Genomic DNA, 26,563 nt, shown 5'->3' on the forward strand with positions numbered 1-26,563 from the left:
GGCTCGAGGAGAATTTTTCAACATATACGGAATACTTCATGCAACTTACTCCGTAAAACACATGCTGTTTATGGGTAAACTCGAGGGAAATATTGCAGGTACAAACGGAGCTATACGATGTATAGCAGAACGAAGTTAGGTATGTGATTGTCAGTGTACGTGAGACGGAATATGTATAGTGCTTTATACTTCTATCCAATTGGCTTTTAAGTGTATAGTACCATGGTGCCCGATATCACAATCCATGGACTTGAAGTTGGGAACCGTGGAATTGTTCATCGCGGGGTCTGTGCAACAGGCTCTCGAGTATACGCGCATGCATATTGTAGACTCTTGACAAAAGTCTACACCTACATATTTTGGTATACATATGTATAGAGTACATATCGTCAGTTCCAGGCTTACTCGCATTCTTCGCAGAGTATGTACTTGACCCTTTGGTGTTCCCCAGCCATCTGTGTTTTTTTTTCCTATCTCCTAGGGATGTTCATATAAGTATCTTGTTCAAGTCGAATGTCTCGAGCAACTTCTATGTTAATATCAAAACTCCCTCGACTGCATCAATGAAATAAACATATCAAACAAGTATATTGTACAGAGGGAGTACATACATTAAAAGTTTGCGGGCTAAATGGGATGATCTTCACCTCCACCGCCTGAACTTATCCCTGCCTCTCCAGAAGATCCCCTCCCCAGTCGAACTTTTCCTTATTTTTCTCCCTTGGCTCCCTTGACTCCTTGAAACTCCTTGTGTTCATTTTACAGCAGGCTCAGCTTTACAGACTGTGTTACCGTTCCCTAATCCGTTTGGATATCACCTATCAGCATTAAAAAACAACTAAAGTCGCGCCGGTCGTGCACGGAGGCTACCTGACTTGAACTTGACTTGATATATTTGCCTAATAGTCTCACAGTACGCGCTTGCACAATCTTGCTACACTAATATCGTACCATCGCAACTCCACGCCGAGAAATACCGTGATCGATTGGGACAACATCCCCCCACCAGGACTCGAATCTAACCCACCCACCGATGAGTTCGCTATTTAATATCGCTGAGTTGCCACATCAGTGATTGGACCAGCCGTGAACTCGGCGCATGGGATATTCGACATGGAAGCAATTGAGGGGTCTTATCGCGTATGCGCGGGGAAGAATAACACTGCGGAGGATGATGCAAACTACGCACCAAACGTGAAAATGGCGGAGAAACTCCTCGCTGAGGTCTGGACTACTTTCTCCAGTGCCCGAGCGAGTTTTTACATACCAGGTAACTGGGTGCACCAAAAAGTAGATTTGGTTACCGGATTCAGTTCTTGCTTTCCGACTCGCTCGTCAGAGCCACCGTCGTACGACCAGCCTCCGCCTCCCTACGACGATGTGATCCATGATCTTCCACCTGAATACTCTGCCCTACCTCCCCTCGCGCAGCGCACATCGACGGCTGTTCCCCTCGTGCCAAAGACTCGTCAAAAATCGCATAATCAGTCCTCCTCGCTGCTGAAAGATCGCATGCTGGATGTACGAATTGATTTTGAGAATCCTATTGGAGTTCGGGAACATAAAAAGAAAAAGACCGCGGCTGCAAAGAAAGCAGTGCCGCCTCCTACTCCCCCTCCTCCTCCTCCTCCACCAGCAGGAGGGGATGACAATTCCAACGGTGACGGTGATGCCGGTGGGGGTGGGGGTGATTCGGGCGACACTGGAGGCGGCGACGGGGGAGATGGCGGTGACGATTGGGGCGATTGGAATGTGAGCGGAAAGAAGGATAAAAAGAAGAAAGAGCAAGAAGAGGAAGAGAAAAAAGCCAAGGAAGAGGAAGAGAGACTGGCCAAGGAAGAGGAAGAGAGACTGGCTAGGGAAAAGGAAGAAGAAGAAAGACAAGCTAAGGAGGAGGAAGAGCGAAAAGCTACTGAAGCCGCGGCTGCCAACAATCTTAGCTGGGCTGAGGATGACGGTGGTGGGGGTGATGACTCGTGGGCTGCCTTCACCAATGTAGGAAAAAGCAAGAAAGGAAAGGTAAGACCACCTCTTCCGCTGTACATGACGGACATCTAAGTAAAATTACAGGGCAATGTTGCACCCCCTGGTGGGTTCCAGGACATAAGTCTAGATGGGGCCGCACCACAATTGGATTTGAGCTTGGATAGTGCGGCTCCTAAGACCGGCGGAACTGGGTTTAGCTTTGGGGGATGGGGCAAAGACTGGAACACCGGTGGTAGTCTCGATCCTCTTGGAGATGCTCCTCCTGAATCCAAGGACAACAACCCATGGGGACTACCCAAAAAAGCACCAGCGACTAGCGATTTCGATTTCGACTTGGGCTCCGCACCCGCCGAAACCAAGCAAGAAGACAACTGGGCTGGAGGAGGTTGGGACGTAAGCAAAGATAAGAAGAAGGGCACAGCCGATCCAGAGCCCGAACCCGAGCCTCCTGCGCCTCCTGCCCCTGCACCCAGAGTCGATTTCACGCAGGAAGCCTGGTATCTAGGTCTCTCCAAGAGGGAGCAGCGTAAAGCGAAGAAGGAGATGGAGAGGAAATGGAAAGATGAGGACGAAGCTGCAGTGAAATTGGCAGAAGAGTTGGCAGCAGCTAAGGCGGCTGAACCTGAACCCGAACCGGAGCCCGAACCTGAACCTGTACCTGAACCCGAACCTGAACCGGTGATCGAGGAGACTAAACCAGCCGAGGATAACGACTGGGGTTGGGGTATCCCAGTGAAGACCAAAGATAAGAAGAAGAAGAAGATCGACCTGTTAGCTGATCCGGAGCCTATCATCGACGAGCCACCCAAACCCAAAGAAGCAGTTGACCCCTTTGCCGCTTGGGGGGTTTCAAAGGATAAGAAGAAAAGCAAAGGCAAAGCCGAGCCCGTCCCTGAACCAGAGCCTGTTCCGGAACCTGAACCCGAACCAGAACCAGAGCCGGAGCCGGAGCCAGAACCAGAACCAGTACCAGAGCCCGAGCCCGAGGCGCCAAAGGTGCCGGATGAGCCTCTATACGCAAATTGGCGCGAGATATCGTCTAAGGAACGCAAGAAGCGAGAGAAACAACTGATGCGCAAGGGCTTGCCTATTCCTGGCAAGGATTTTGAGCTCCCATCTGACAAGCCACCTGAAGAAGTGCCTGAACCGATTATTGAACCGGAGCCAGCACCAGAACCAATACCGGAGCCTGAGCCAGAGCCTGAGCCAGAACCAGAACCCGAACCGGTGCTTGAGCCTGAGCCAGAGCCTGAGCCTGAACCAGAGAAACCAGCTGAAGAAGATTCTTGGGGAATCTGGGGGCCAACAAAGGACAAGAAAAAGAAGAAGAAGGGGAAGGAGATCGAAGAACCTCCTCCACGTGCGCCGACACCACCTTCTCAGGGTCTGAGTCCAGAGCCGGAAGCTTTCCATGATAATACCGATGATGTTTGGGCTGAGCTAGCCCCGAAGACCTCTAAGGGCTCAAAGAAGACCACGAAAGCCATCGAGCCTCCTCCCAAGGAGGAAAAGGCATCTAAAGGGTTCTGGTCGAGTCTGACTGGGGGATCTACGAGCAAAACTAAATCGACAAAGAAAGTGAAGGAGGAGAAGGAACCTGAGATCATAGAAGAGGAAGACCTGCTTATTGATGTTGAGGATAACCCCCCAGAGCCTGAACCAGAGCCAGCGCCTGAGCCTGAGCCTGAACCGGAACCTGAGCCTGAGCCTGAGCCTCCTGCCCCCGAAAAGACCAAGTCCAAGTCTTCCAAGCTTAGTGTTGCTGAACGCATCAAAGCCCTCGAGCAGGCCAAGAAGGACAAGGCAAAGGCAGAAAAATTAAGCTCGAAGAGCAAATCCAAGGAAAAGAAGGTCGAACCGGAACCTGAGCCAGAGCCACAGCCTGAACCTCCCGTAGAGGAGCCCGCTCCGACAAAAAAGAGTTCAAAGTTCAAGTCTAAGACAGGAGAGGCTCTTGAGTCTGAAGAAAGGAAAGTTTCCAAGGACTCTATTCCTGGAAGCTTCCCAGACTTTGGAGATGAGCCTGACCCTGAACCCGAACCTGAACCTGAGCCAGAACCTGAGCCTGAGCCTGAGCCCGAGCCCGAGCCAGAACCGGAACCGGAACCTGAGCCACCCGCTCCAGATCTTTCAAAAATGTCGAAAAAGGAACTCAAGAAATACAAAAAGGCCGAAGCTGAGAAAGCGGCAGCAGCAGCTGCCGCTGCCGCTGCGGCTCCCAGGGAGCCAACCCCACCACCCGATGAAACACGTGAACTAGACCCGGAGCCCGAACCAGTAGCAGTGCCAGAGCCAGAGCCAGTGCCAGAGCCTGAAGCTGACCCTGCACCTGCGGACGAACCCGGGCCTGAACCTGGAACTGAGGCTGTGCCTGAGGAGACAGAAAAGGACAAAGGCGCCCCTCCTGTGCCTCCACCGGAGCCTACCGAAGAGCCACCGAAGTCCTCCAAGAAGGAGCGACCACGCCCTGAGCGCACTACAACCACGTCTTCATGGGGCTTTTGGGGGGCTGCACCGCCTCCAAAGAAGTCGAGTAAGAAGGAAAAGATCCCGGAGGAAGCAGAAGCTCCAAAGAAGTTGACTAAGAAGGAAAAGCTCCCGGAGGAAGCAGAGCCTCCCAAGAAACTGAGTAAGAAGGAAAAAGTCCAAGAGGAAGTTGAGCCTCCAAGTAAAAAAGAATCTACTCGGGAGCGTTCTCCTGCAGTGCGGACAAAATCAACAAAATCCCGACCCAAAGACCCTGAGCCAGAAGTGGAAAGGTCTTCGTCTGACCGGGAAAAGCGCCGAGAACGAGAGGGGCGGCCAAAGAATCAACGTGGCGTCGCCTTGGCCAACATGGTACTGGGTACACCCCAGTCCAAAAGCAAATCGACTCGCAAACCTGGTTCTTCCTCAAAACCTGTATCCAGGCGTCCATCATTTGACATGGATGACAAACCGGATGCAGCACTGGATGAGAAGCCTGAGGTTTCTGACAAAGCAGCCAAGCTGATGGGTATGGATCCCTCCAAATCGCGACGCGAGCGCCCGCGCACGGACAGGCGGAAGTCAGGTATGTTTTATTTCACTCTCGTTTCTAATTCAATCTCGCTGACTTCATTCAAAACAGTTCGAGATCCGTATGCAATCGAGGATGATGACCTCGTTATGGTTGATATCGAGGATGCCGAGGGTCACTCACCCAAGGAGAGCTCCAAGGGCTCACGGCGCAAGTCGAAGAGACAGGTATGTCCGGATGGCCGGAGTATTCTTTGTCCGCTGTACTAATTGACGATCCTTCATAGCCGCGGCCCAGGCCTGATGACGAGGATGATGCTGTCCTGGTTGATCCATATCAAGCATACCCCACCGCAGAAGTTATGTCAGGGCCCGAAGATATGACCTTTGTTGATGCACCTCCAAGAGAACGCCGTCTGAAGCGCGCCAACACCGCGCCGCCGAAGAAACAAGAGACGGGTGGATTGATGGGGCTCCTGGATTCTTTCAGAAAAACCACACGCCCAGACCGCCCAGAACGCCCAGAGATGCCTGAAAGACGAAAGTCGCGCTCGTATCGTGATGACGATGCAAGATATCCGGCAGAAATGGAGCGCGACGGCGCTCGCAGATCGCGCCGCGAAGAGCGACGCCGAGGATCTGTCCGACCCGACACCGATGCCGAAGGATTCATGACGGACGCCTACGGTGTAGCACCAGGTGGCGACACAGAAGCCGAAGAAGCGGAAGCTCGACGCGCAGCACGACAGGCACGACGGGGATCCCGGAAGGCACCCTCCGACTCTCGTGAAAACGAAGCTCGGGAAGCAGAGGAACGGCGCGCGAGGCGAAAAGAACGGGCACGCGAACAGCGTGCTCGCGAAGAGGAAGAGGAAGAACGTCTACGAGAGGAAGACCGTCTACGGGAAGAAAAGCGGGCCCGACGCGCTGCACGCGAAGAACGTCGTGCTCGAGAAGAGCAAGCGGCTCGCGAAGCCGAAGCAGCAGAACGCCGCGAGCGCCGGCGAATGCGCGAAGAGGAGATGATGGCCGCGAGAGCGAATCGTCGTCGTGAACGGGAGCAGAGGATTCCTTATGATATCTATCCCGATGAACGTGAAACAGACCGTCGGGGTGCTCGTAGCTCTCGCGCGTTTGAAGAACCGGCCCCTCGTCGTCGCAAGTCTAAGGTCGCCCCTGAGCCAACTCGGGAGCCGCTCATGACTGGTGGTTTGAATCCTGGCCGCGGTGCGAAAGATAAGATTTCCTCGTGGGTTTACCAACAGAGTGATGAGCCTCCGGAGCCACCGGAGATTGTCCCCACTCTTATTGATATGCCTCCTCTTGCAGCTGATGACGGAGCCAATGCCCATTCTCTTTCGTCGGACGAGGAAGCTCGTCGCGCTCTGCGCCGTAAGGCACGTCGCCGTGCTAAGTATGAGGAAGAAATTGATGATGCTCGTTCTCGGCATCGTGGCTCTCGTCGTGATGGCGTGAAGAGCAGCTCTGGAAGTGGTGATTATGAACGTGATCGTGGGATGAGGTCCCAGCCGGGGAGCAGACAAGGTGCTCCACCGAGTTCTGGTGCTAAGAAGCCTAGTTGGTTCCGCAAATTGACGAACCTGTAAACCAGCAATTCGGTTCTTCATCCTTGTGGGAACTTGTTCGATTTTTTATGTATGGATATTAGTTGCAGCGTTTTGTTCTTTTTTTTTTTGGCTATTTATAACATGATAAAAGCCCAGACAGACCCGATGTGATGACATGTATGAAGCTCATATGATACTATGACCCAGCAATATACGCAATTTGGATTCTTTATTATCTGCTGGTCGTTTAGTGACATAGCTGTAGTAATGAGGCTAAACGGACTACAAATTCATGCAATTCTAAGTCAATGGTGCCTGATCCCCAAGGTGTCACCCATGACCTCTTTGATATTCCTCTTTCTCTCAATCAGATCTACAGGAAATAACCTCAACGCCATTCATTCCAATAATTCCAGCCCCAGAACATGTGTTACTCCCATCGCCAAAGTCTCCTCCAACCTGGATAAGTCCGAATACCCCCATATCCCACCTCATCGAGGTACATGAATCTTCTATATGCATCCCATACATTATGTTCAACCAACTGACTTCACCAGGCCCGTCCCCCCAGGTCCCAAACTTGACCCATCACCCCCCACCACAGCTCGTGGGCCCGCTTTCATCAAAGTCAACCGCAAGCGCAAGCGCAAACCTCGAGACTTGCACATCAAATCCATCACTCAGTCATATCTCGCTGATCCCATACCCAGGATGTCCGCCCCCGAGCCCGTTGCTGAGTTCCAAAACCAACGAAAAGCCTTCCTCTCGTGGTTTGGAGAACAATCCCGTCTGATCAGACACCAACCAAAGTCCGACACCATTGCTGAAGTCAAAGTCAACCTCCGTGATAATGGCAATGAGCACCTAAACCGACTGGTGAGAGCTGCAATTGTGATGGCATTTGAGGCGAGAGATCATATCTGCGTGACAGCAAAACCACCTGGGTTCTACGATGTTGAGGTTCCGAAAATGTGCAAAGTGCTTCAGCTAAGACTGCCCCAGCTGGCTGCGAGGCTTGGGATCAACCCTAAATGTGACATGTGTGTTCATTTCACTATTGAGAATATTCTGGTGGAGCCGGGATTCTAGGTGGTAGGAATAGGTGTGAATGACAATGGATGTCTGTTTATTATTCTACCTTTTTCTTGTAGACATTGGGGTAAGGATCATCGTTGCATCTATACATACATATAGCCTACGTATATGTAGTGTCAGGTGTTTGATGAAGTAGTGATGTAGCTCCAGCCCTGGGATTTTGATAGAATTGAAGCTACTCAACATGGATATTATGATAGATTCGTGATACTTGCACATCCCTGGTTATACGTAGAAAGGCTCTCTGTGCGGTTTACGCTCTTCCCCGACTTTTTCTGCTGCCCAGCTATACAATATTGAGAAGGGAGAGAAAATATCTATAAAAAAAGATAGCTAAAAAGACCCTCCGAACAGACTAGCAAATGAATTACCAAAAAGCCATCACGGGGCTGCGCAAGTGGCCGGCTATTCTTGTAATGATATTTGGATATTCGGGTCGGCAAAACAACTTCGAGAACAGTGAGCTTTAGCTGACAGAGACGCAACATGTAATGAAGCTGCGGGTCAGATATGATAAGGGCTTGTATATAGTAGGTTGGACCCAAAAGCCTGGCAGAGCAAGAAGAGGAGAGAAGAAGGATTGATTCTCTACAAACAGGTAGGATGCTAACTAAATAACTAGCTACGTGAAATCTGACAAGCCAAACATCAAGCATGTGATACAACACCGGCCATATCTGCTTCTCAACATTCTACGTGATACTCTACATTAATAATACATCTTTATGAAAACCTATTGGTACCTTGTCTTATATTGTTCTATAGTCCTATGTTAGCTCTGAAGTCACGGTTAGTGTGGATCGCCCGCTAGGTATTCATCTAGTCGTGAATGTCTGAATCTCCAGTGCGGTCCTTTCCACCCATCTGCTCCCACTGCTTTGAGGGAGTGTTAGTATCCTTCTCATGGTACTCTGGAGGAAGCTGTGATAGGATCTCGTCAAGCTCACTGCAGTACTGAACAATCTCAGTGGCAGTTTCGGGATCGCATTTAAGTTCCTCGAACCTGGGAATAGTCGTAGTCTTGCGGACAGTCTCAGTGCTAGGGGCAGCTCCAGTGCCGCTGGTTGGTGCTCGAATAGGACCAGCGGGGCCCTCGCGCTGCGATACTCGACCATCGTGGTAAATGCGGATCGAACGACGCTCGCCGCCAACCTCGCGCTCAGTGATAAAACCGTTGTTTCTTGTTCCACTAGAACCGGATTTATCGGGTTGCTTGCCATCTTTAGCCATCTTTGCGGTGAAGAAGGTCTATTTATCTGCAGCAAAAATGATTAGCTCTTATAGTCTAGATAGACTGTGTTAATAGACTCGACAAACGGAATGTTCCTAAAAGGCCACGGAAATGACGATCATTATATAGTTCGGCTCATGGTATCTCTGAATGGGCGAACAACAAAGCCTTTATCCTTTGATTGTTGTAGTGTCTTTCTTCGAGTCCTTTGTACTAGGATTCCCATAGTACAGTAACAAGGGTTGGTTTTTCTTTTTTTTTAATGGGTTACACCTCAAATAAAATGGCAAAAAATGATGTCTTTGTTCCTAATAAGGTCAAAGAACGCACATCTTTCGCTCACTATCTGGTGTTTAAACTGCTTAGATGTCTATCTATGTCTACCATCGCGGCATAAGCAAAAACTGACGAAATCTTGTCCCTCTCTTAGTGGCCAGCCATTTTCAAGTCTATATGTTACTACCAGGGGACCAAATATGTCTTCCACACGAACCATATTTCACCGTGGTGGCCTCCCTATCATCGATAAATATGGCTTGTTCCGAGGCACGTTGTGGCTTACAGTGAGATTTTTGAACAAAGACCGCCACTGTTCTGACAATGAATTGATGAATCTCACAATTCAACGTCTCCAACTCGGAGAGTTCACAGTCGACTCTGAACCTGTACACCAGGGGAGGGGATTTTGCATATCATTTCCAGTCTCAATTTACGGCGCTAGCCGTAGCGAGTGTCTCGCCATTGTTATAAGACTTGCGGACTGCTATAGGGAGGATATCATATCTGGGGACATTGCTATTGACCGGGACTTTCTTTTCAGAAGTAGGGCTTTCGTCGGGTAAAGAAAGTTCTGGTAAGAAATCATCTAATAAAGTAGCATCCTCAAGATTGGCAGGCTCTCACATCCATCTAATTAAGCCCATGTATCAGTATGCTCCACCACACGAGGACAACGAGGCTTCTGAGATCAGGGCACGATGCATGAGAAACAGTGTGGGTGAGTGAATAAGGGGGAACAGGATGGGCCCCGGCGTAGAATGTGCACAATCCATACTGCTATAACAAAAAATCAGGGTAGCTATTAGGAATCTGCCTTTGTTTACATTCTTCTTTTTTCTATGCGGTGAATAACTGCAGAACATGGGGTACTCAGGTGATCTGCGGAACCCTGAGAACTCATGTCTCCTAAGGACCCTCTAGAGATGGTTGTTACCTAAACTAAGTTGTATAGGGTTAAACACCCTTCATCCTTAATTGGTAGTACATATTTAGGTGCTTTCCTTTGGAGGGATTTCGGGAGGAATTTTGAAGGCGATATATAACATTTGGTTGTGGCTATATATATTGCTTGTGTGGGCCCGCTGTCTGACCAAACTAATGTATGTAGTGTTTTCTTTTGAACATTGGAAATAAAAATCTACTTAAAATCTAAATGGATTTGAAGGGTTACATAGAAAAGTATAATTTGGTGAAATAAAAACATATGAAACTGTATCGGGCTATAAAATTGGGGATAAAAGTATGTATATATGTCTGGATGGAAAGAACCAGTATCGGCAACAAATTCGACTCAACGACAAAGATCTTCCCTCACATATTTGCATATGAAAATGCTCAATGCATCGAGCCCATAAGCCTTCCAGTATCTCTGAGAGTAACGTGGAACTCCTTAATCTCATCTGCAGGTGTCTCGATGATATATCGCCAGAGGGTCCAGATATCCTGAGAATCAGAGACGGTATCGGGATCCTCTTGTTCGATCTCAAACCCCCTGACTTCTCCATCAAATCGCGATCCAAAGAATTGGACCAAGGCAAGATCAACCGGGGCAGGAGGGATCTCAGAAGAAAATTGAGTAAATCCGAATTTCTTCACCTGCACCTGGATCTTATTCCACTGGGGTCGCCATTTCTCGAATGCCACTGTCCATTCCCGATCAGTGCCTGCATCCGCTAGTGTAGCGCACATGGTCCAGAGGAAATGAGATATGTTAATCCAGCCATCAGACTTACCCGAGGCACCTAGGAACCTGTCTTCTTCACGCCGAACCCTGAAGCGAAATAAGCCGGGGACTTCTTTCTTGGATTTCAGTCCTAGTACCACTGACATCGGTACTAAGTCGAAAGCTTCGGAGGTGTTGTCTGAACCAGATCCCTCGTCATCTGCATCCCAGCTTTCGTCAGTGTCCACGAGGGTGTCCATAGGGATGTCCGAGCCTTGGTATTTATCTTGCCGTTTAGATGTGTGCAACATGATTGGATTTTGTGATGGCTTGAAGGGATTGTATAGAGGCATTGAAATACAGAAGTAGAGTGTTGGTTATCGGTTATGTGCAAGGTGGGAATATAGTTTATATAGTTGAAAACTCCCGGCATACTATTATGTTTGAGCTCAGAGACCCCCTTTGTTCTCTTTTGAATCTTTCAAAGATAGCCTCGAGAGACTAAAATACAATGTATTTTGCAAAGTGGAGTTCCTTCTTTGCTTTGTTCAATACCAGCTCATTATTTATGTCTTTACAATGGAACCAAAGAGATAAAGAAAAAGTCCCTGGACACAAAGAAGGATCCTCTTCTCAAGCCTGAGTGTCAATGATGGAAATTTGTGAGTCGAGTATCCATGAGCCTTTGCACTGACAGCGATGGTAGCGTGTCGAAATGGTTTATCACCACACAGTCCCTTTTCACTACACGACTTCCTCTCCTTCGGTGGTTTGGTTTCCGAGTTTCCCATTGATATGGTCCCGCTCCTTCCGTCGATTCTCTAGACAAAACCGTCCTCCTTCATACAGGCTGAGATAAAACCCCAAGGCAATCGCCGTCCAACCAGCACGTATCAGCCCGCCCTTGTACAAACCACGGATGCCCTCATAACGTATGATATCACGGCCCATAGAAATGAGAGATTTGCCAGGTTTGATCTTGGATTGCGCCTCCAAAGACACCCCTCCACTGCCACGAGTACTTTGATCTTGGGGACTGCCACCAGAATCACTTGCCGAAAGCATGATGCGGGTCTTAATCACGTCAATTGGTGTAGTCACCGTTGCCGCGACTGTCCCCGAAAATGCTGCAGCTATACCCGTCAAGCCAGCCCGTTCAACAAGCTGTTCTGACTGTTCCGATGGGGGTTGGCTGGTGTTGCTGCGACTCGCTTTGCGTTGTCTCCGTCGACTAATCAGACGTGAACGCACATACTCAAAGAGTGGGAATTGTAACGCTGTGGTTGGGAGGTTTCGACCAACCAGTGCTGTATACCCACTCCAGAGACGCCAAGGATGACGTCGAAATCGCAAAAGTACTTGTCCCATGGCAGATTTGTTTGTTTGGCGACCTTGGATCATCTGCGCATTTTGTTTTAGTACCTCCGCTGGTGTGAGCATGAGACATGACACCATCTCCCCGATTGAAGAGGCTATTCCATGCATAATGGGAGTAGGGAGAGAATGTGTGAAGGGCAAGCAGAGACTGTTCAGAGAACCCTTGGGTGCAGTCGCCCGGCCACATGTTATACCGGTGGGAGGTTTTGTTGCGGAGTTGTACATAATGTTCTTCACACCTTCGTATGTGGTAAAGAATGCGCCAGCTAGATCGACGTAAGATAGGATCGTCAGTGTGATGGTCCCTATTTCAGTTCATCAATAAGAGCCAATACGTACAAGCTGGAATTGTCGAGAAAACCACACTCCAAACGCCTTGGTACAACCCTCGAAAGAGTACTTTGCGCTGCACTGCTCCTGTGCGCGCATCTTTGAAGACCTTCTCATAGTTTGGAGATTGCACACGGGTCTTGAGTGTGTCGAAGGGGTAGACGACAAAATCGACTACGACTGCCGCAAATGCCCCTGCCTAAGAAGGAAATTCCAGTTAGTGATTGAACTCTGAAACATGTATCATGTGTCAAATTTAGGAACTCGTGTAGTTGGACTAGAGATACTCACAACCCAAATATCGGAACTAGTGTTGTACATGGAGAAAGTACGGAATAAAGAGCTCGCAGGGCAGTGGTACAGACATTGTGAATTTAAACATCCCAGATAAGAAAGTCATTCGTAAACAATCCCACCAGAGGATTCGCTGGACGCTTATCGATATCGATATGATGAGGGATGACATCATCTACAATATTGTCACGTGGTCTCAAGTAGAAGGTGAGAACTTGTCTGCGAGAGTAGCGCTTAACTAGTTACTACACCTCCCGAGTTAACTAGTTCAATTTGTACTGACTTGAACAAAACATTCTTGGAACTGTGGAGGTGTTTCGCTCCAGCGTTGTCTATTTTTATTGAAACCTTTTAATTATCTAAAAAAACCTTCAGATACCACCATCATATCGCAACACAGAGATAATATACACGGTCTGCACAGTTTTATCTAGAGGAAGCCACTAGGCCCACCCCAGTTACCCTTGATCATGTAGTTGTAGTACACCCAAGGGAAGAAGTCCTTCTTCAGATAATAGAACGTACGACGGGGTTCGGCCTGGTCAATACCAAAGATGTCTCCAAATGTCTCCTTGGGCACTCCGCCGTACTTGAACTCAGCAAGAAGAACCTTGCCGTACTGAGTCAAGAGCGGGCACGAGGTGTATCCATCGTAAGAAGCATCGAGTTCCTTACCCTCCATGCTTTGCAAAAGGTTGCGAACGAGAACTGGTGACTCAGCAGTGATCGCTGCAGCAGTCTTGGATGTGGGCAAACTGGAAGCATCACCGGCGGACCAGATATTGGGGAACTTCTTGTGGCGGGTACTGTGGTCGTCGACATCGACGAATCCGGCCTCGTTGGCCAGGGCGCTGTTCTTGACGAAGCCATGGGCACCCATCTTGGGGGTGACGTGCAACAGGTCGAATTGTCTGGTGACCTCTCCCTCGGGAGAGGCAAAGATCGCAGCCTTGCCATCAATAGCAAGGAGATCGTGCTGGAACAATCCCTCAACGCCGCGGTCCTTCCGCATCTGCTCGAGGACAGCGCTATACTTGGGCACACCGAACATCATTGGGAGACCGGTTGCAAAGCTAATATTGACGGGCGAGCCAGAGGGGTTGGTAGGGTTGTAGAGGCCAGCTCGTTTCCAATGATCCAACGCAAGCCACATGATCTTCTGCGGAGCGCCAGCACACTTGACCACACCGGCTGGCTGAGTGAAGATGGCCTTTCCTTCACGGAAGTTTTCAATGTTGCGGAAAGCCTTGTCACATGTGTCGTAGCTATAGATGGTCGAAACCGCTGAGTTCCGATCTGCAAGCGCCTCGGGGAGACCCTTGATAGCGCCATAGTTGATGCTAAGACCGGGCACCACGACCAGATGCTCGTAGTTGATCTTGTCGCCATTCTCAAGAGTGAGCGCATTTTCAGTGGGAGCGAAGGCGCCAACACCCTCGTTATAGAACTTGAACTTGGGATCAATTAAGCTGTTCAATGGCCTGCGCAGCTCCGTTTTGTCCTTGAGGCCACCGCCAACCATTGTCCAACCTGGTTGGTAGTGATGCCACGCAGCTGGATCAATCACAGCAATGTCGTCCTGTGCGAATTTGCCAGAGTGCAGGAGCTGGTGGCTGATGGTGAGACCAGCAGTACCACCGCCGACCACTACAATCTTATGGTTGCGTCCGGAGCTCACAGGAGACGCGGTTGCGAGACTCCTCCATTGAGCGACGGAGCGCTTGGCAGCAACTACTGTGCGACGCTGAAACATGTTTGAATATTAGGTAAAGTGTGACCTTGGAAAAAGAGCCCTGAAGCATATAAAATAGTTAAACTTACGATGTCGTGATTTCGGATTAACCCCTTCCGATACCGGGGATCGGCCTGTATTCGCCGACGCTTTCGGTGTTCACCCCTGAGACAAACAGACGATAATATTTACATAACTATCTCATGTTCTATTTCAGATATGTTCATTTGGACTTCGAACATATCTCACTTTAGGGCTGGTGGATAGCTTATGGACCCGATTTTAAAGTGTGATCTTGATTCATATAGGAGGATTAAGGCGTCAGCAACATCTAAAATGTACTTCGCTATCATCATGTGCCCCCGGAGTTGAAAAAAAGAATCCCGAACGTATCCATGGATGATGTCGTGGATCCGGCGATGTCACTGACTCTTTTAATCGGCGACCGACATGCTCGCCGACCCTAAATCGCCATTCGCCAATCGCCGACCCACGTATTTCAAGTATGGCAACCACAGCTCTTACATATTGCATTCCTCAACTATTTTTGTTATTCAAATCAAATATATCATGATCAGCTTTTGGCAGCAATCATCAAGCATCGGCCGGCAATGGTCGTCAGATCTTTTCAAATTGTCTAGCAGGCCCATTCGAACTTCAATGGTGGCCGGCTTTGGACAATTGCGTCATATACAACAAGCGGCACAAACAGGTGTATCCCATACCCCAACATCTTCAAGAAATGGCATTTCGATCAAGGAGACGGGTCATCAATTACGAAAAGGACAACCGGCTCATAGCTTGAGCCAACCATTCTCACCACGTTCATGTTCCACCCCTATCAACCGACCAATCCCACGTCAAGTCTCATACAGCACTGCATCCAGTATATCTACTGAGCCTGTGATTAACAGCATCTTCGAACCCGTAACTGGAACATGGCAGTATCTCATCGCCGATCCGTCGACATCAGCAGCTGTCATCCTCGACCCAGTCTTGAACTACGATCCCGCCACTCAGGCCGTGACCACTCACACTGCCGACTCGTTGCTCTCTTCTATCAAGGAACAGGGCTATAAGATTGATAAGATTCTCGAAACGCACGCTCATGCAGATCACCTGAGTGCAGCATCTTATCTCCAAAAGCGTCTTGCCCAGGATCAAGATCATAAGCCGCCCATCTGCATTGGCAAGCGTATTGAACAGGTACAAAAGCTGTTCGCGGAAAGATATGGTGTTCCAGAAAAGGAAATTACAGGCGTCTTTGACAAGCTTTTTGATGATGATGAGACCTTTACGATTGGAAACCTGAAAGGAACAGCTATTCATCTACCGGGGCACACCCCGGATCATCTTGGTTACATGATTGGAGGTAATTATCTGCCCACAAGAACAACCTTGTTACACATCTGCTGACAACCATTTCTCAGATAATCTATTCTGCGGCGATTCTATCTTCCATGTAGACATCGGCACTGCACGCTGTGACTTCCCCGGCGGCGATGCCACTGACCTCTACCAATCGGCTCGAAAGCTTCTGAGCTTCCCTGACCACTTCAAGATCTGGACAGGTCATGATTATCCCCCGGATGGACGTAATGAGCCCGTGCCTTGGGTGAATGTTCAGGATCACAAGAAGCTGAATAAACACCTTCAAGAGAATATCTGTGAAGAGGAGTTTGTGACTTTGCGAAAGGAACGTGATGCAGGATTGGCTGCACCCAAGCTGCTCCACCAATCTTTGCAGATTAACATTCGAGCTGGACATCTTCCTTCGCCAACGAAGTTTGGTCATCGGTTGCTTCATGTTCCATTGAAGGTCACAGGAGAAGCATGGTAACCGATATATGCGACAACAAAAGGAGCAGTGTGCATATTCGCCGACTCAGGGGTTGTAAGATACTGAAAAGATGTACATTTGGCGGGCCGCAAAAACTTGGTTGTTCAACTACATGTATTTTTATATTACCTACTCAAGTGACATCAAATAAAATATTGTCATCCAAGTTTCGATGGCCTTGCTCATCTATATGACTAGCCTCCGTTGGTCCATGTGTAGAGTATGATTCCCAATCTGCCTAGAGAACTATGAGCAAGGCTAAGATGAATTCTGTAATGTAAGCAGCCCTGAACGTTCCATCCCCTAACGTTCAGCAACAGAGATGAGAATTGATCATTCACACCTCATGAAGTTCTTCATAGTTGCACAACCCATTGTCTCTTTGCTGTGTCCAGTCCCTTCTTCTCGTTCTTTTGATATCTCAATGGCCTTTGTGTTTAAATGTATCCAGAGACAAGGAAGACAAGATATAAACAAAGGATCTTTTGGATACTTCCATTGTTGTCATCTTCCAAGCGATACTTGATCGGATATTCGAACTTGACTACTCAAACTGCATAAATAGCCTCGATTCTTACCTCAATATCTTCTTGTCACCAAGCAACAGTATCTCCAGCAATCCTCCCAGATCTCACAGACGCCACAGATCTAACAGATCCATACTAACTTTCTATTACCCCCATCAGCCCCATTACCCTTCACCATGGCTGATAGTATCGCTGCCGTCGACAGCGTCTACAGCGCGGACCGGCACTACTACATGCAGCTTCTAGAGCGCCAGGTTATGGAGCTCCGGGCTCACCCCGATCTTCGCACTCGGGTGCTTGATGGGCTTCGAGAGCTTTCTCTGCTGACACCTGGCTGTATTGAGGCTGCACTTGTTACTGGTGACGCCGTCTTCCATCAGCTGTGCAGCACTATTAAGCCTTATATCCTCGCCGCGATTGCCACTCTCTCTGAGGACAATGCGGATCCTGCTAGTGGATTGATGGTTGCCGATCAGCTTGAGAAGGTAGTTCCCTGGGATATTCGGGATCCCCTTACCTTCGGCGGTCCACCCACATGGCGGTCATCATGATGGATGCCATCACTGATAGATGTCCGATTTCATAGATGTCCGATTTCATAGATCAATTTAACATTGCTTTTGTCTTAGATCACTTTGTCCCATCCGTAGATTATCCTATTGTAAGAAAAAAAGTACGTAAGAATTTGACCTGTTCAATGTGTTTGTTATATTCTAAACAAAAATAAAGATTTCCTTCTATGATCGAACACAAGTCGATACGACGCAGAAGTTTAATGCACAGAGACTCAGCTCCGCTCATAGAAGAAAAAAGAAACAGGAAGTCATATTAACATCCAAAATAGAGAACATTTTCCCTCCCTACGCCGTAAAAAGGTCATGCAATCCCAGAAGCGTCGTCTCTCCCCTTCGCAATCATCAACGTTTAGTTCGAGGTCTCGTTGGGCAGAAGGTTGCCCTTGATGGCAAACATCTTGCCCGTGCTGGACGAGACGAAGCTGTCGACCTGGCGCGCGTACTGGTCCACCTGGCGGGTGTTGAGCATGCTCTCCAGACGGCTGGGCTCGGCGGGGAGCTTGAACAGATGCTGCCACTCGTCCTCGGGGAGCAGGGGCTGGTTGAGAGTGGCACGGGTGGCGTTCTCTTGTGCGCGCTTCTGCTTCCAGGCATTGATCTTCTGCTGCTCGCGGCCGAGCACACGCTGGTAGTATTGGTAGTTGTTGACCTCGGTGTTGTGGGTCTCAATGCTGTCCAGAAGGAGATCGCAGTTCTTCTCCAGGAAGGGATCGATGCTGAGGGACAGGTTGTCGAGGTTGGGGGTGAGGGTAGAGGTTTTGGCGAAGGGGCTGGACTCGAGGGCAGCCAGGGAGGGGGAAGCTCAGTGGAGGCTGTGGAAGTCGGGCACTGCAGCTGGTGGATGAAAGAGGTGATCAGGTGGGAGTTGTGGAGCTTGACGGGCAGTTCCTCGAAGATGTCGGGGTGGCGCAGGTTAGTCTTTTGGAGGCTGCAATTGTTGTCAGTATTCAAGTTCTTCATAAAAATTTGGAAATTTCCCGGATCATTGTACGTACTCCTCGGAAGTGAACTTGTTCTCCTTGAACGCAGCCATGAACTTGGAGGACAGGCGGAAGGCCCGGAGGCTGAGGCTACCCTGGGCACTACGGCTGACATCGTGAACGAGGGCGACTGTGCGTTCGTTCAACTGGCTCTGGTAGTAGAATTGGTTCTCGATCACGTTCATGTTGACAAAGTTGCCCATGTTGGCGCTGGTGTACCATCCGACGCTGTTGGCATCAGTGTTGACCTCGCGCAGCATGCGGATCATCTCTGCAGAGTAGGCGGCGTTTGCCTTGGCACGAGGAGCGGCAGCGGCCGGGTTGGGAGCGGCGTTGTCAAAGTGCGACTCAGCGGGGACTTCGACGACGGGGAATGGGAAAGTGTTGGTGATCTCGAGGGTGCCATCGACATCCATACCGACGATAGCGCCGGTCGCAGTGGAGGGGAAGGTCTGGGAGCAGTGCTTGATGATTTTCATCACCACCTGGAAGATCCGACGTCAGTATTTCTGGCTGGTGAGGATTGGGGGAGATTTTCGTCGGGGAGCCCATACCAAGGCCTCGACCTGAACGGCCACGAGGGGAGCTGGAGTTCTGCGAGTTGGTTAGCATCATGTCATCGCACAAAAAAAGGTCATCACTTACTCGGCCATTGTCAAAGATTGCAACAGTTGGACGGTTGTTAAGGTCGAGACGGGTGGACTTGGAGGGTTTGTGTGAAAGGGACCATTAATTCCTGATCGGGCTTAGCGTGTTAGAAATACACACCGAAATATGTTACATAGCTTCAATATGTACATGGAGGGGCAATACAGTATTATTACAGTTTCTGGAACTTCATTGGGGAATTCTCATTCGACCAGAGATTTGTGTTATATTTTGGGCGAGAAAAATACAGACACAGGGGAAGAAAAACAAACAAAATAACCAGGCGAAATGGAAGAAGCAAGGTCAAAGGTGTACTTACAATATATCAGACAGCCAAGTGATAACATGTTCTGCACGATGCTCCAACCAGCCCGTAATCTATCGCCATGTCCCACTTCCCCATAAATCAAGACGGAACTCCGCAAGACACCATGTCGGATCACTCTAGTACACAAACTGTAGTCTATGGCCGAGTCCATAATCTACAAAGCATCGCCGTCACAGCTTTAGCTCCACCCAAAGATGGCTACTGGGTGATGTACACAAGTCCCCAGCACGATCCTATCCCAAAGCAATGACTAACGCCTGTCTAGCTTCATCCATGGTGGCGCTTGGCGGGATCCAGCCGTTACATCGTCCTCATTCGATGCGACGAAATCCATACTTCGCGACAGTAGCCTGCCTATCGCCGGATTCGCCTCGATCTCGTACCGTCTCAGCGCACATCCAAATTACCCACAAGACCCAACAAATACAGCCCCGAAGGACTTCCAAGATGCGAAACACCCTGATCACATCCGCGACGTGGAGGCAGCGCTAGCTTTCCTCCAGAATACATACGCATTCGGTACGCGTTACATCCTGGTTGGCCACAGTTGCGGCGCAACGCTGGCCTTCCAAGCTGTGATGGGCGCGGTATCGCATCATCGTGAACAGGCATTTGTTGGATCCTCAGATAATTCCGATAAGAGTATCGGGTTTGTCTCTGCCTCTCCCGGTCCCCTGCCACCTGCATTGACGGCGCAACCCACTGCCATTGTCGGTGTGGCGGGTATCTACGATCTGCGACGGCTGCGGGATACACATGCTGATATCTCCGCTTACCAAGAATTTATTGCGGGGGCGTTTGGAGCGGATGAGGTGCTCTGGGATGGCATATCGCCGGCTCAGATGGCTGGCTCTCGTGGAGTGGAAGGCGGGTGGAAGTCTGGAAGGTTAGCTGTCCTGGCGCATTCCAAGGACGACGAGTTGGTGGACGGGTCTCAGGCGGAGGCCATGAAGGAGACTTTGAAAAATTGGGAGCAGACTGAGGCACAGATACCCAAGCAAGAGTTGTCACACGGTGGTAGACGGGTCTGCGTTTTGTCGATCAACGGTGCTCATGACGAGGCATGGGAGAATGGCGAGCAACTGGCTCGCGCGGTATCGTTTGCATTCGAGCAATTGCAAGATATGGGGCTGGCTCCCTAGTTCTAATGCCGATATGGACTTACTTGTTGAATTATCTAATCAGCAACTGCAAATAGATCATGCGGAATGAAATATACGTGTTCGTGTTCAGTTATGAGTTTATCATCTCTTACTATCCGGTCATACCCACTTGAGAATCACCTTTATTACAAGGATAAAATAAAAGTGATGTGGTTTCGATTGAGTCACCCTTCACTGGGTAGACTAGTCAAGTAATTCAAGTATAAGGATCTACTCTGGGCGACGAAATTCAATGGGAATGGATTCAATAACTACAAATACAGTCAGAGAGGAAGTGCTCCCCTCCCCCCCCTCCTTTCCTCTTATCCATCCCTCCGGTAAAAAATGAAGAAAAAAAAACTCGAATTCAACCATGAAATTCAAATTCTCCCCCTATGCCACGCGAGTAGCGGCGTCACCGAGGAGCTTCCCCTTGGCTGGGGCCGTGTTGCCCTCAGCGTACTCCTCATCGTACTCGAAGGCGTCGTCATCGCTCTCGCTGTCCTCGATGAACCGGTGGTTGATGTCCACCTCGGCGAGACGCCACTTGAGCTCCTCGCGCTGGTTGTCCTGGTAGCGGGCAAGGGCAGCTGCGGCGTGGACCTTGAAGCCGTAGATCCGGGGTTCATAACGACGACTGCTCTTCTCGGGATTGAGAGCGGGATACACCTGGAACAAGATGGAGTGGAACGAGGTACCGAAGTATGCGCCGTCAATGGACGAGTGGCGTGACGACTTGGGGTTGTAAATGTCCTCGCACTTGGGGCAATACAGCTTGACAGTGCTGATATTCGGAAGGTCTGACTCTCCGAGAGGAAGCAGTGCGTGTCCATCACACATCACACGTGGGCACTTGCCGAAGTCACTCTTCTTGTACTTCTCGAGCTGCAGCGAGGTTAGTACGTTGAGATTATGGGAAACAACAACTTGACGAGTTCAACATACCATTTTGGCAAGACCACGAGTGGTAACAATGTACCGGGCATGAACCAAGCCATAGAGGTGACGGGCAGACTTTTCAATTTGCTCACGCAGATCGTCATCGGCATCAAGATCGAAAACGTCGGTCACAAGATCAAGAGCATATTGGTAGTAGGAAACTTCAGTGTTCAAACCGGTGAGGTTGAATCGATCGGTCAGGTAATCCTCGTCGATTTCGCAAAAGTATTCATTGCCGCGGGATGAGACAAACTGGAAATACATGATTGCGATTAGCACGGCCATAATAAAAATTGCGCAACGGTATCGACTAGAGCTAGAGGAAGAGTAATCAGGAGAGCGAGACTTCGACGACCCTCCACATCCAGGGCCACGGCGTGAGGTGCCGGATTGGCTTTTGGTGGATTGATGTCCATTTCCACTGGGGTTAAACCCCGAGTCAGGGGGATCTCGGGGGTCTCGGGGGTCATAAGAGCGATTGGGACCAAGAAGTGAGAGATTCATGTTGGTCATAATGTGAACACGGAGCAACATGAGGTAAGCCTCGGTAATGAACAGAGCGATGAAGATATCTATCAGGGCATCGTCCATATCGCCAGCACGCGCACTGTGTGTCGCACGTTGCAACAACAGAATGAGACAAACTTGCAGGAAGCCGATCACACTCTTGAGCGCCCAGTTAAACAACGGGCTGGCCATGACGAGATAGAGAGTGAAGGAAAGCAAGACACAAGGCCGGAAGATGAAGCGGTTGACAGAAGAGAAGAGAAGAGATCGGAGAATCGGAGAGAAGAAGAAACAGGCGGCTTTTATTTATATTGGGGCAGGCAGCGCACCACTGTACGTGGGTGCAGGTCGCCGGAGGCGATAAGCGTAACGTTTACCCTCATCGCCGCGGCGACAAGGGTCGAGCGTAACGCTATCAAGGAACGTAATTATCGCATTGTCGTCCCCGGAAACGGTTCAATCGCCGCGGCAACAATGGCGACCAAGGCAACGGCATAATCTGCTTCATTCGTGTTGCGCAAGGCAGCGCCGTCTTGTGCTTCATTCGATGGCCCATTCGACCCCCCAACCCACGATGCCCAGCACCCGCCGTAACGTCTCGCTCACTCAAGAGAAACCATAGAAAAGAATTTCACTTACCCAGTCGCGCCAGTAGCTGGTATAATCACTATCTGTTTCACTGTTGAAGTCCTCCATCGTAATAATCTCGTGGTGAAGTCACAAATGTGTGTCGGTCTCTCTCTCTCTCTCGGAGTGTTCGTGTGATAGTCAGGTGGGGTGATCAAGCCCAGGGTACTGTACCCAAACCTGCAGAACTGTGAGATGCGATAGCTTTGTATCCACGATGATCTCAATAAGCACAGAATATTTTGTCAGGGAATTGTCGATGGTTATGATGTTCTGGACGGGTATGTAGTGGGGAAGGTATCCCGCAATCCTTATCGATACTCTTCGCCTAGCGGGCGGTCAGGCATACTGCTATTCAGACCGCCTTTTAGCACTCCATAACATCCACGTGCACGTGCCTGGTCCAGTTGCCGTACTTCTAACGGAAAAGGTTGTTACATGTTAATTCGAGATAGCTTCTATGATATATGATGCGCTTATAATGCTTCATCTTCGTTACAGCTTCTCCATCTCTGGACCAGGTTAACCAGGCGACCCCGCGTATATTCTTCACTCAGCATTTCAGGAAGTAAGAAGCCTTCATAATCATTATCTGGACGTCAGGCTTTCTCTTTCGAGAGTAATTACTCTGGCGCTCAACACTAGCACTGCTAGATAGGATCAAGATGGGCAAATATCCCATCCTATTTCTGCAAGGATCGGGTCTTCTTTTTCACATTTCTTCCAGTATACTCGAGAAACTTTTTCTAGATATCGGGTGATCTCCTCTACCTGACCCACATCATCACGTAGCGTGGTCCTCGAATAGCAGAACATCGTGAGCTCTGCATCTTCAACGGTCTTTGCAGCCCTCTTCATACTAATTGGCCTACGCGACGAACTCCAGTCGATACCGTAGGAGGCACATATGAAGTCCAAATAAACAAGCAGACCTGCCAAGTGTGGTCTGTGCCCTCATCACGACCCGAACCTTATCCCTCGGGTACCACGGAGTAATCAAGATCCGAAACCAGTATATACCATGGATACGTCGAGGAGTATATGGGCTGATGGCAGGTTTTCTAAGGCTATGATGAGCGCAAAATCTACACCACTTATCTATTACACGGTTGCTTCATAACTCAAAATCGAAATTGACTCTTCCTATTCCACTATCAAAATGAAACCTTGACTTCAACACAACATCCCCGTTGAATATACTTAGCACTCCTGGAGTTACTAGGGCTATCTAACTATACCTGATTCCACCGATTTAAAACGAGGGGTTAGCATTCTCCACAAGCTGGGCGAAGTATGCCTGCAAAGTAGTTAGTATTGTATAAACAATCACCACCAATCAGGTCACTCTTACCTGGAACCAAGAACCAGCTTCAGGGGCAGGCTTAAGAGCATCGTCAAGTCCACAGTGGGCATCGTAGCGAGTCGCGCTGGTATCCGAAGTGCCATCACTCTCACCGCCAGGCTTGATCCAGACAAAGGCATCGGCCAAAGCATCACCTGTCTCAGTAGTGGGGCGGACACCGAAACCGGTTCCCATGACATTGCACCAATCGCCCCAGGCGGTTTGCTTAGTGGGCTGGACTCCATTGCGGCCTAGATCAGAACAGTCAGCGGGGGGTCTTTAATTCATCGGAGGAAGAAGTCGATATAATGCTCCTTGAACATTAGAAAGGCTTATGATTACGTACCAGTATCAGTAATGAAGTGGGCATCCCAGCCAGCAGTCTTGAGGAGGGGAGCAAGGGCGTTGATGTATTTCTTCTCATCGCAGTTCTCATCTCCCTGGGTGTATGCGGGGCAGGTAGCGAGAGACCAGGCGTTGTAGTTGGAAACGTTGGTGGCGAGACCGCGGAGAGAGGCGGGCTTTCCGTTCCTGGTGTAGACACCAGCGTAGAGCTCAGCTGAGGGGGGCAGATTGGCGGGCCAGCCCAACCATCCGGCGTGTCCTATCTCAATGGTTAGCATACCCATGAGGGGCGATTATATCCAATGGATTCTTACCAGCATCGAGGTACATGGCAACATTGGGCAAGTTCAACTGAGTGACAGCGTAATCAGTGCACTCGAGGTATGCGTCATGTGCGCCGGCGCACTTGGGCACATTCATGTTGGTAACCAAGTTGGCCAATGAATCAGGTTCTGAGAACATATCAGCACTGGCTATTCCCAGCTTCTACACGCCACACGCCAACGCTAACAATTCAGCAGGGTCTACTCACCAATGACAAGAATAGTCTGAATATCAGAGTACTCGACCAGGATCTCACGGATGGCGTCGATGTACGCCTTGTACTTGGCGACACCACCATCATCAATGGAGTACTCTCCGTTACTGGCCAAAGCAGCGCAGTCACGATCGGGCAGATCGTAAACAACGAACTGGCCAGCAAACGGCGGGCTAGCACCGTCAGCGTTCTTAGCTTTGATATCAGCCAAGAACTCGCCCATCATCGGCACCTTGTCAGCAGTATCCCTATAAAGCAATATTAATATCTGCTCGGGATGTATGGGATATTAATGTGATGAACTCACATCCAATAGAAAGATGGAACTTCGGCGGCAGCACTTGCGGCAACCTTAGCAGGTCCCGTCATGGATGGCAAGGCCGAGGCGGAAACTTCGGATGCATAGAACGGGTTCGCGTAAAGCTGGTGTCCCTCGAAGGGGTTCGCATTGGCGGAAGGCGCAGCGGTGACAGTTGCGCGAGCAGCAAGGTCGACTGCAGCTGCCGCTGCGGAAGAAGCCAGCAGAGGCACGAAGGGAATGAAGGACCGCATATTGGCAGTCTTGAAAAGAATGGATGTGGATGTTGCTAGTTGCTGATTGTTTTCAATAATTGAGCAGGAATTCAATCTCTTTATATACCCCAGCGAGGTGCATGTCTTGTCGCCCTTGCGGAGATTGAAGCCGTGAACCCGAAAAGGACGTCACACCATCTTGAGGTATTCTAGTAGGCTCAGAATTGTCTCCGTTCAAGTGACCTTTTCCAGACATTGCCAAGACATGTGTACGGCAAAGACGTCAGAGAATAGCGTGTTTTGCCCTATGCGTGGTTAAATCTGGGTAAGTATTGTACCATCTGGGGTAGATGGAACACTCTACCAGTCAACAGAAAGTAATCTTCAGCCTTGAAACCACTGTAAATTTCCTAGATGGTCAAGGGGAGGGGTTGTAATGTAATTCGAAGCCCCCGCGGAATTGATCCTCCGCCCCCAAACAGGATAGTCATGGTCGATCTTCCCCAGACTCGGCGCGGGAGGACCATATTGAGCTCGGTCCACCTTGCGAGGTTAAATTCTCCATCTTGGCTGCTTAACTGATTACCTTAGTAGAGGAGGTTTCATGGCTGTCAGAATGGTAAGCAGAAGGGCGTTGGAACATATTGATTTCGCCTGATTGAAGAAAAGATTCGAGAAACCGAGAAACCGCTGCAATGGATACTTCTGGCAAACGTCAAATTTGAGATAGAGAAGTAGACAAGACAATGAAAGTCAATGATCATGCAGGAAAGCACCTGTACCTTTCGACAAGCCACATTATCCCCCCCCGGGGACCCCGCACCCGTGTTCTTCAGCCGGATTAGTTACTAGTCTGTAAGTGAAACGAGTATATTTCAGGAAATTAAAAAGGGCTAACAGGATACTTTTGCCGTATAACCATCAAAGAGGCTGAATCAAGTTGACCAGGCTGAAATAACGGCTGTTTCCAGGGCTGTTTTACCACGTCAGCAGTGGCATTGATTTCTTAAAAGTAAGCAGTTTTAGATATAAGCTCATTCAATTGATCAAGTATAACACAAAAGGGGTGTTGAAGAGTGGAGTGGTATCTGTTTCATCATCGTGTAGTCCCGGTTTCAGCCTGGGATTTGTGCAAAAAAAAAAAAATGAAAAATGAAAAA

The 26,563-nt window shown here is 49.4% G+C and overlaps 13 protein-coding genes across 13 annotated transcripts; 5 read left to right on the forward strand and 8 right to left on the reverse strand.

Annotated features, from left to right (window-relative positions):
* Nucleotides 1-1,200: 1,200 nt before the first annotated feature.
* N7447_004183 (uncharacterized protein) lies at nucleotides 1,201-6,590 on the forward strand (the record flags this gene model as incomplete). The annotated part of the gene is made up of 4 exons (XM_057228458.1): nucleotides 1,201-2,019; nucleotides 2,071-5,038; nucleotides 5,096-5,211; nucleotides 5,271-6,590. 4 exons carry the CDS (start codon nucleotides 1,201-1,203, stop codon nucleotides 6,588-6,590), a joined length of 5,223 nt encoding a protein of 1,740 aa, XP_057087799.1.
* Nucleotides 6,591-7,262: 672 nt separating this feature from the next.
* On the forward strand, nucleotides 7,263-7,640 carry N7447_004184 (uncharacterized protein; the record flags this gene model as incomplete). The annotated part of the gene is made up of 1 exon (XM_057228459.1): nucleotides 7,263-7,640. The coding sequence occupies one exon, from the start codon at nucleotides 7,263-7,265 to the stop codon at nucleotides 7,638-7,640; it is 378 nt and encodes a 125-aa protein (XP_057087800.1).
* An 825-nt stretch (nucleotides 7,641-8,465) lies between these two features.
* N7447_004185 (uncharacterized protein) lies at nucleotides 8,466-8,876 on the reverse strand (the record flags this gene model as incomplete). Its single annotated transcript, XM_057228460.1, has 1 exon — nucleotides 8,466-8,876. The coding sequence occupies one exon, from the start codon at nucleotides 8,874-8,876 to the stop codon at nucleotides 8,466-8,468; it is 411 nt and encodes a 136-aa protein (XP_057087801.1).
* A 1,615-nt stretch (nucleotides 8,877-10,491) lies between these two features.
* Nucleotides 10,492-11,130, reverse strand: N7447_004186 (uncharacterized protein; the record flags this gene model as incomplete). The annotated part of the gene is made up of 1 exon (XM_057228461.1): nucleotides 10,492-11,130. The coding sequence occupies one exon, from the start codon at nucleotides 11,128-11,130 to the stop codon at nucleotides 10,492-10,494; it is 639 nt and encodes a 212-aa protein (XP_057087802.1).
* A 433-nt stretch (nucleotides 11,131-11,563) lies between these two features.
* N7447_004187 (putative mitochondrial carrier protein) lies at nucleotides 11,564-12,847 on the reverse strand (the record flags this gene model as incomplete). Its single annotated transcript, XM_057228462.1, has 3 exons — nucleotides 11,564-12,462; nucleotides 12,536-12,725; nucleotides 12,818-12,847. 3 exons carry the CDS (start codon nucleotides 12,845-12,847, stop codon nucleotides 11,564-11,566), a joined length of 1,119 nt encoding a protein of 372 aa, XP_057087803.1.
* Nucleotides 12,848-13,250: 403 nt separating this feature from the next.
* N7447_004188 (NAD(P)/FAD-dependent oxidoreductase) lies at nucleotides 13,251-14,573 on the reverse strand (the record flags this gene model as incomplete). Its single annotated transcript, XM_057228463.1, has 1 exon — nucleotides 13,251-14,573. One exon carries the CDS (start codon nucleotides 14,571-14,573, stop codon nucleotides 13,251-13,253), a length of 1,323 nt encoding a protein of 440 aa, XP_057087804.1.
* Nucleotides 14,574-15,122: 549 nt separating this feature from the next.
* On the forward strand, nucleotides 15,123-16,392 carry N7447_004189 (MBL fold metallo-hydrolase; the record flags this gene model as incomplete). Its single annotated transcript, XM_057228464.1, has 2 exons — nucleotides 15,123-15,924; nucleotides 15,983-16,392. The coding sequence occupies 2 exons, from the start codon at nucleotides 15,123-15,125 to the stop codon at nucleotides 16,390-16,392; spliced, it is 1,212 nt and encodes a 403-aa protein (XP_057087805.1).
* Nucleotides 16,393-17,095: 703 nt separating this feature from the next.
* On the forward strand, nucleotides 17,096-17,470 carry N7447_004190 (uncharacterized protein; the record flags this gene model as incomplete). Its single annotated transcript, XM_057228465.1, has 1 exon — nucleotides 17,096-17,470. The coding sequence occupies one exon, from the start codon at nucleotides 17,096-17,098 to the stop codon at nucleotides 17,468-17,470; it is 375 nt and encodes a 124-aa protein (XP_057087806.1).
* A 373-nt stretch (nucleotides 17,471-17,843) lies between these two features.
* On the reverse strand, nucleotides 17,844-19,208 carry N7447_004191 (putative eukaryotic translation initiation factor 3 subunit EifCh; the record flags this gene model as incomplete). Its single annotated transcript, XM_057228466.1, has 5 exons — nucleotides 17,844-18,264; nucleotides 18,324-18,422; nucleotides 18,490-18,959; nucleotides 19,029-19,068; nucleotides 19,120-19,208. Coding segments are annotated over 5 exons (1,119 nt in total), but the record flags the coding sequence as incomplete, so codon positions are not given.
* A 300-nt stretch (nucleotides 19,209-19,508) lies between these two features.
* On the forward strand, nucleotides 19,509-20,592 carry N7447_004192 (arylformamidase; the record flags this gene model as incomplete). Its single annotated transcript, XM_057228467.1, has 2 exons — nucleotides 19,509-19,660; nucleotides 19,716-20,592. 2 exons carry the CDS (start codon nucleotides 19,509-19,511, stop codon nucleotides 20,590-20,592), a joined length of 1,029 nt encoding a protein of 342 aa, XP_057087808.1.
* Nucleotides 20,593-20,985: 393 nt separating this feature from the next.
* Nucleotides 20,986-22,230, reverse strand: N7447_004193 (casein kinase II subunit beta; the record flags this gene model as incomplete). The annotated part of the gene is made up of 2 exons (XM_057228468.1): nucleotides 20,986-21,477; nucleotides 21,538-22,230. 2 exons carry the CDS (start codon nucleotides 22,228-22,230, stop codon nucleotides 20,986-20,988), a joined length of 1,185 nt encoding a protein of 394 aa, XP_057087809.1.
* Nucleotides 22,231-22,466: 236 nt separating this feature from the next.
* N7447_004194 (uncharacterized protein) lies at nucleotides 22,467-22,734 on the reverse strand (the record flags this gene model as incomplete). Its single annotated transcript, XM_057228469.1, has 2 exons — nucleotides 22,467-22,639; nucleotides 22,674-22,734. 2 exons carry the CDS (start codon nucleotides 22,732-22,734, stop codon nucleotides 22,467-22,469), a joined length of 234 nt encoding a protein of 77 aa, XP_057087810.1.
* Nucleotides 22,735-23,917: 1,183 nt separating this feature from the next.
* On the reverse strand, nucleotides 23,918-25,442 carry cbhC (putative cellobiohydrolase; the record flags this gene model as incomplete). The annotated part of the gene is made up of 6 exons (XM_057228470.1): nucleotides 23,918-23,962; nucleotides 24,017-24,258; nucleotides 24,354-24,611; nucleotides 24,667-24,804; nucleotides 24,885-25,138; nucleotides 25,198-25,442. The coding sequence occupies 6 exons, from the start codon at nucleotides 25,440-25,442 to the stop codon at nucleotides 23,918-23,920; spliced, it is 1,182 nt and encodes a 393-aa protein (XP_057087811.1).
* Between the last annotated feature and the right edge of the window lie 1,121 nt (nucleotides 25,443-26,563).

The sequence above is a fragment of the Penicillium robsamsonii genome, assembly GCF_028829455.1.
Source record: "Penicillium robsamsonii strain IBT 29466 chromosome Unknown utg000002l_segment0_segment0, whole genome shotgun sequence".
NCBI lineage: Eukaryota > Fungi > Ascomycota > Eurotiomycetes > Eurotiales > Aspergillaceae > Penicillium > Penicillium robsamsonii.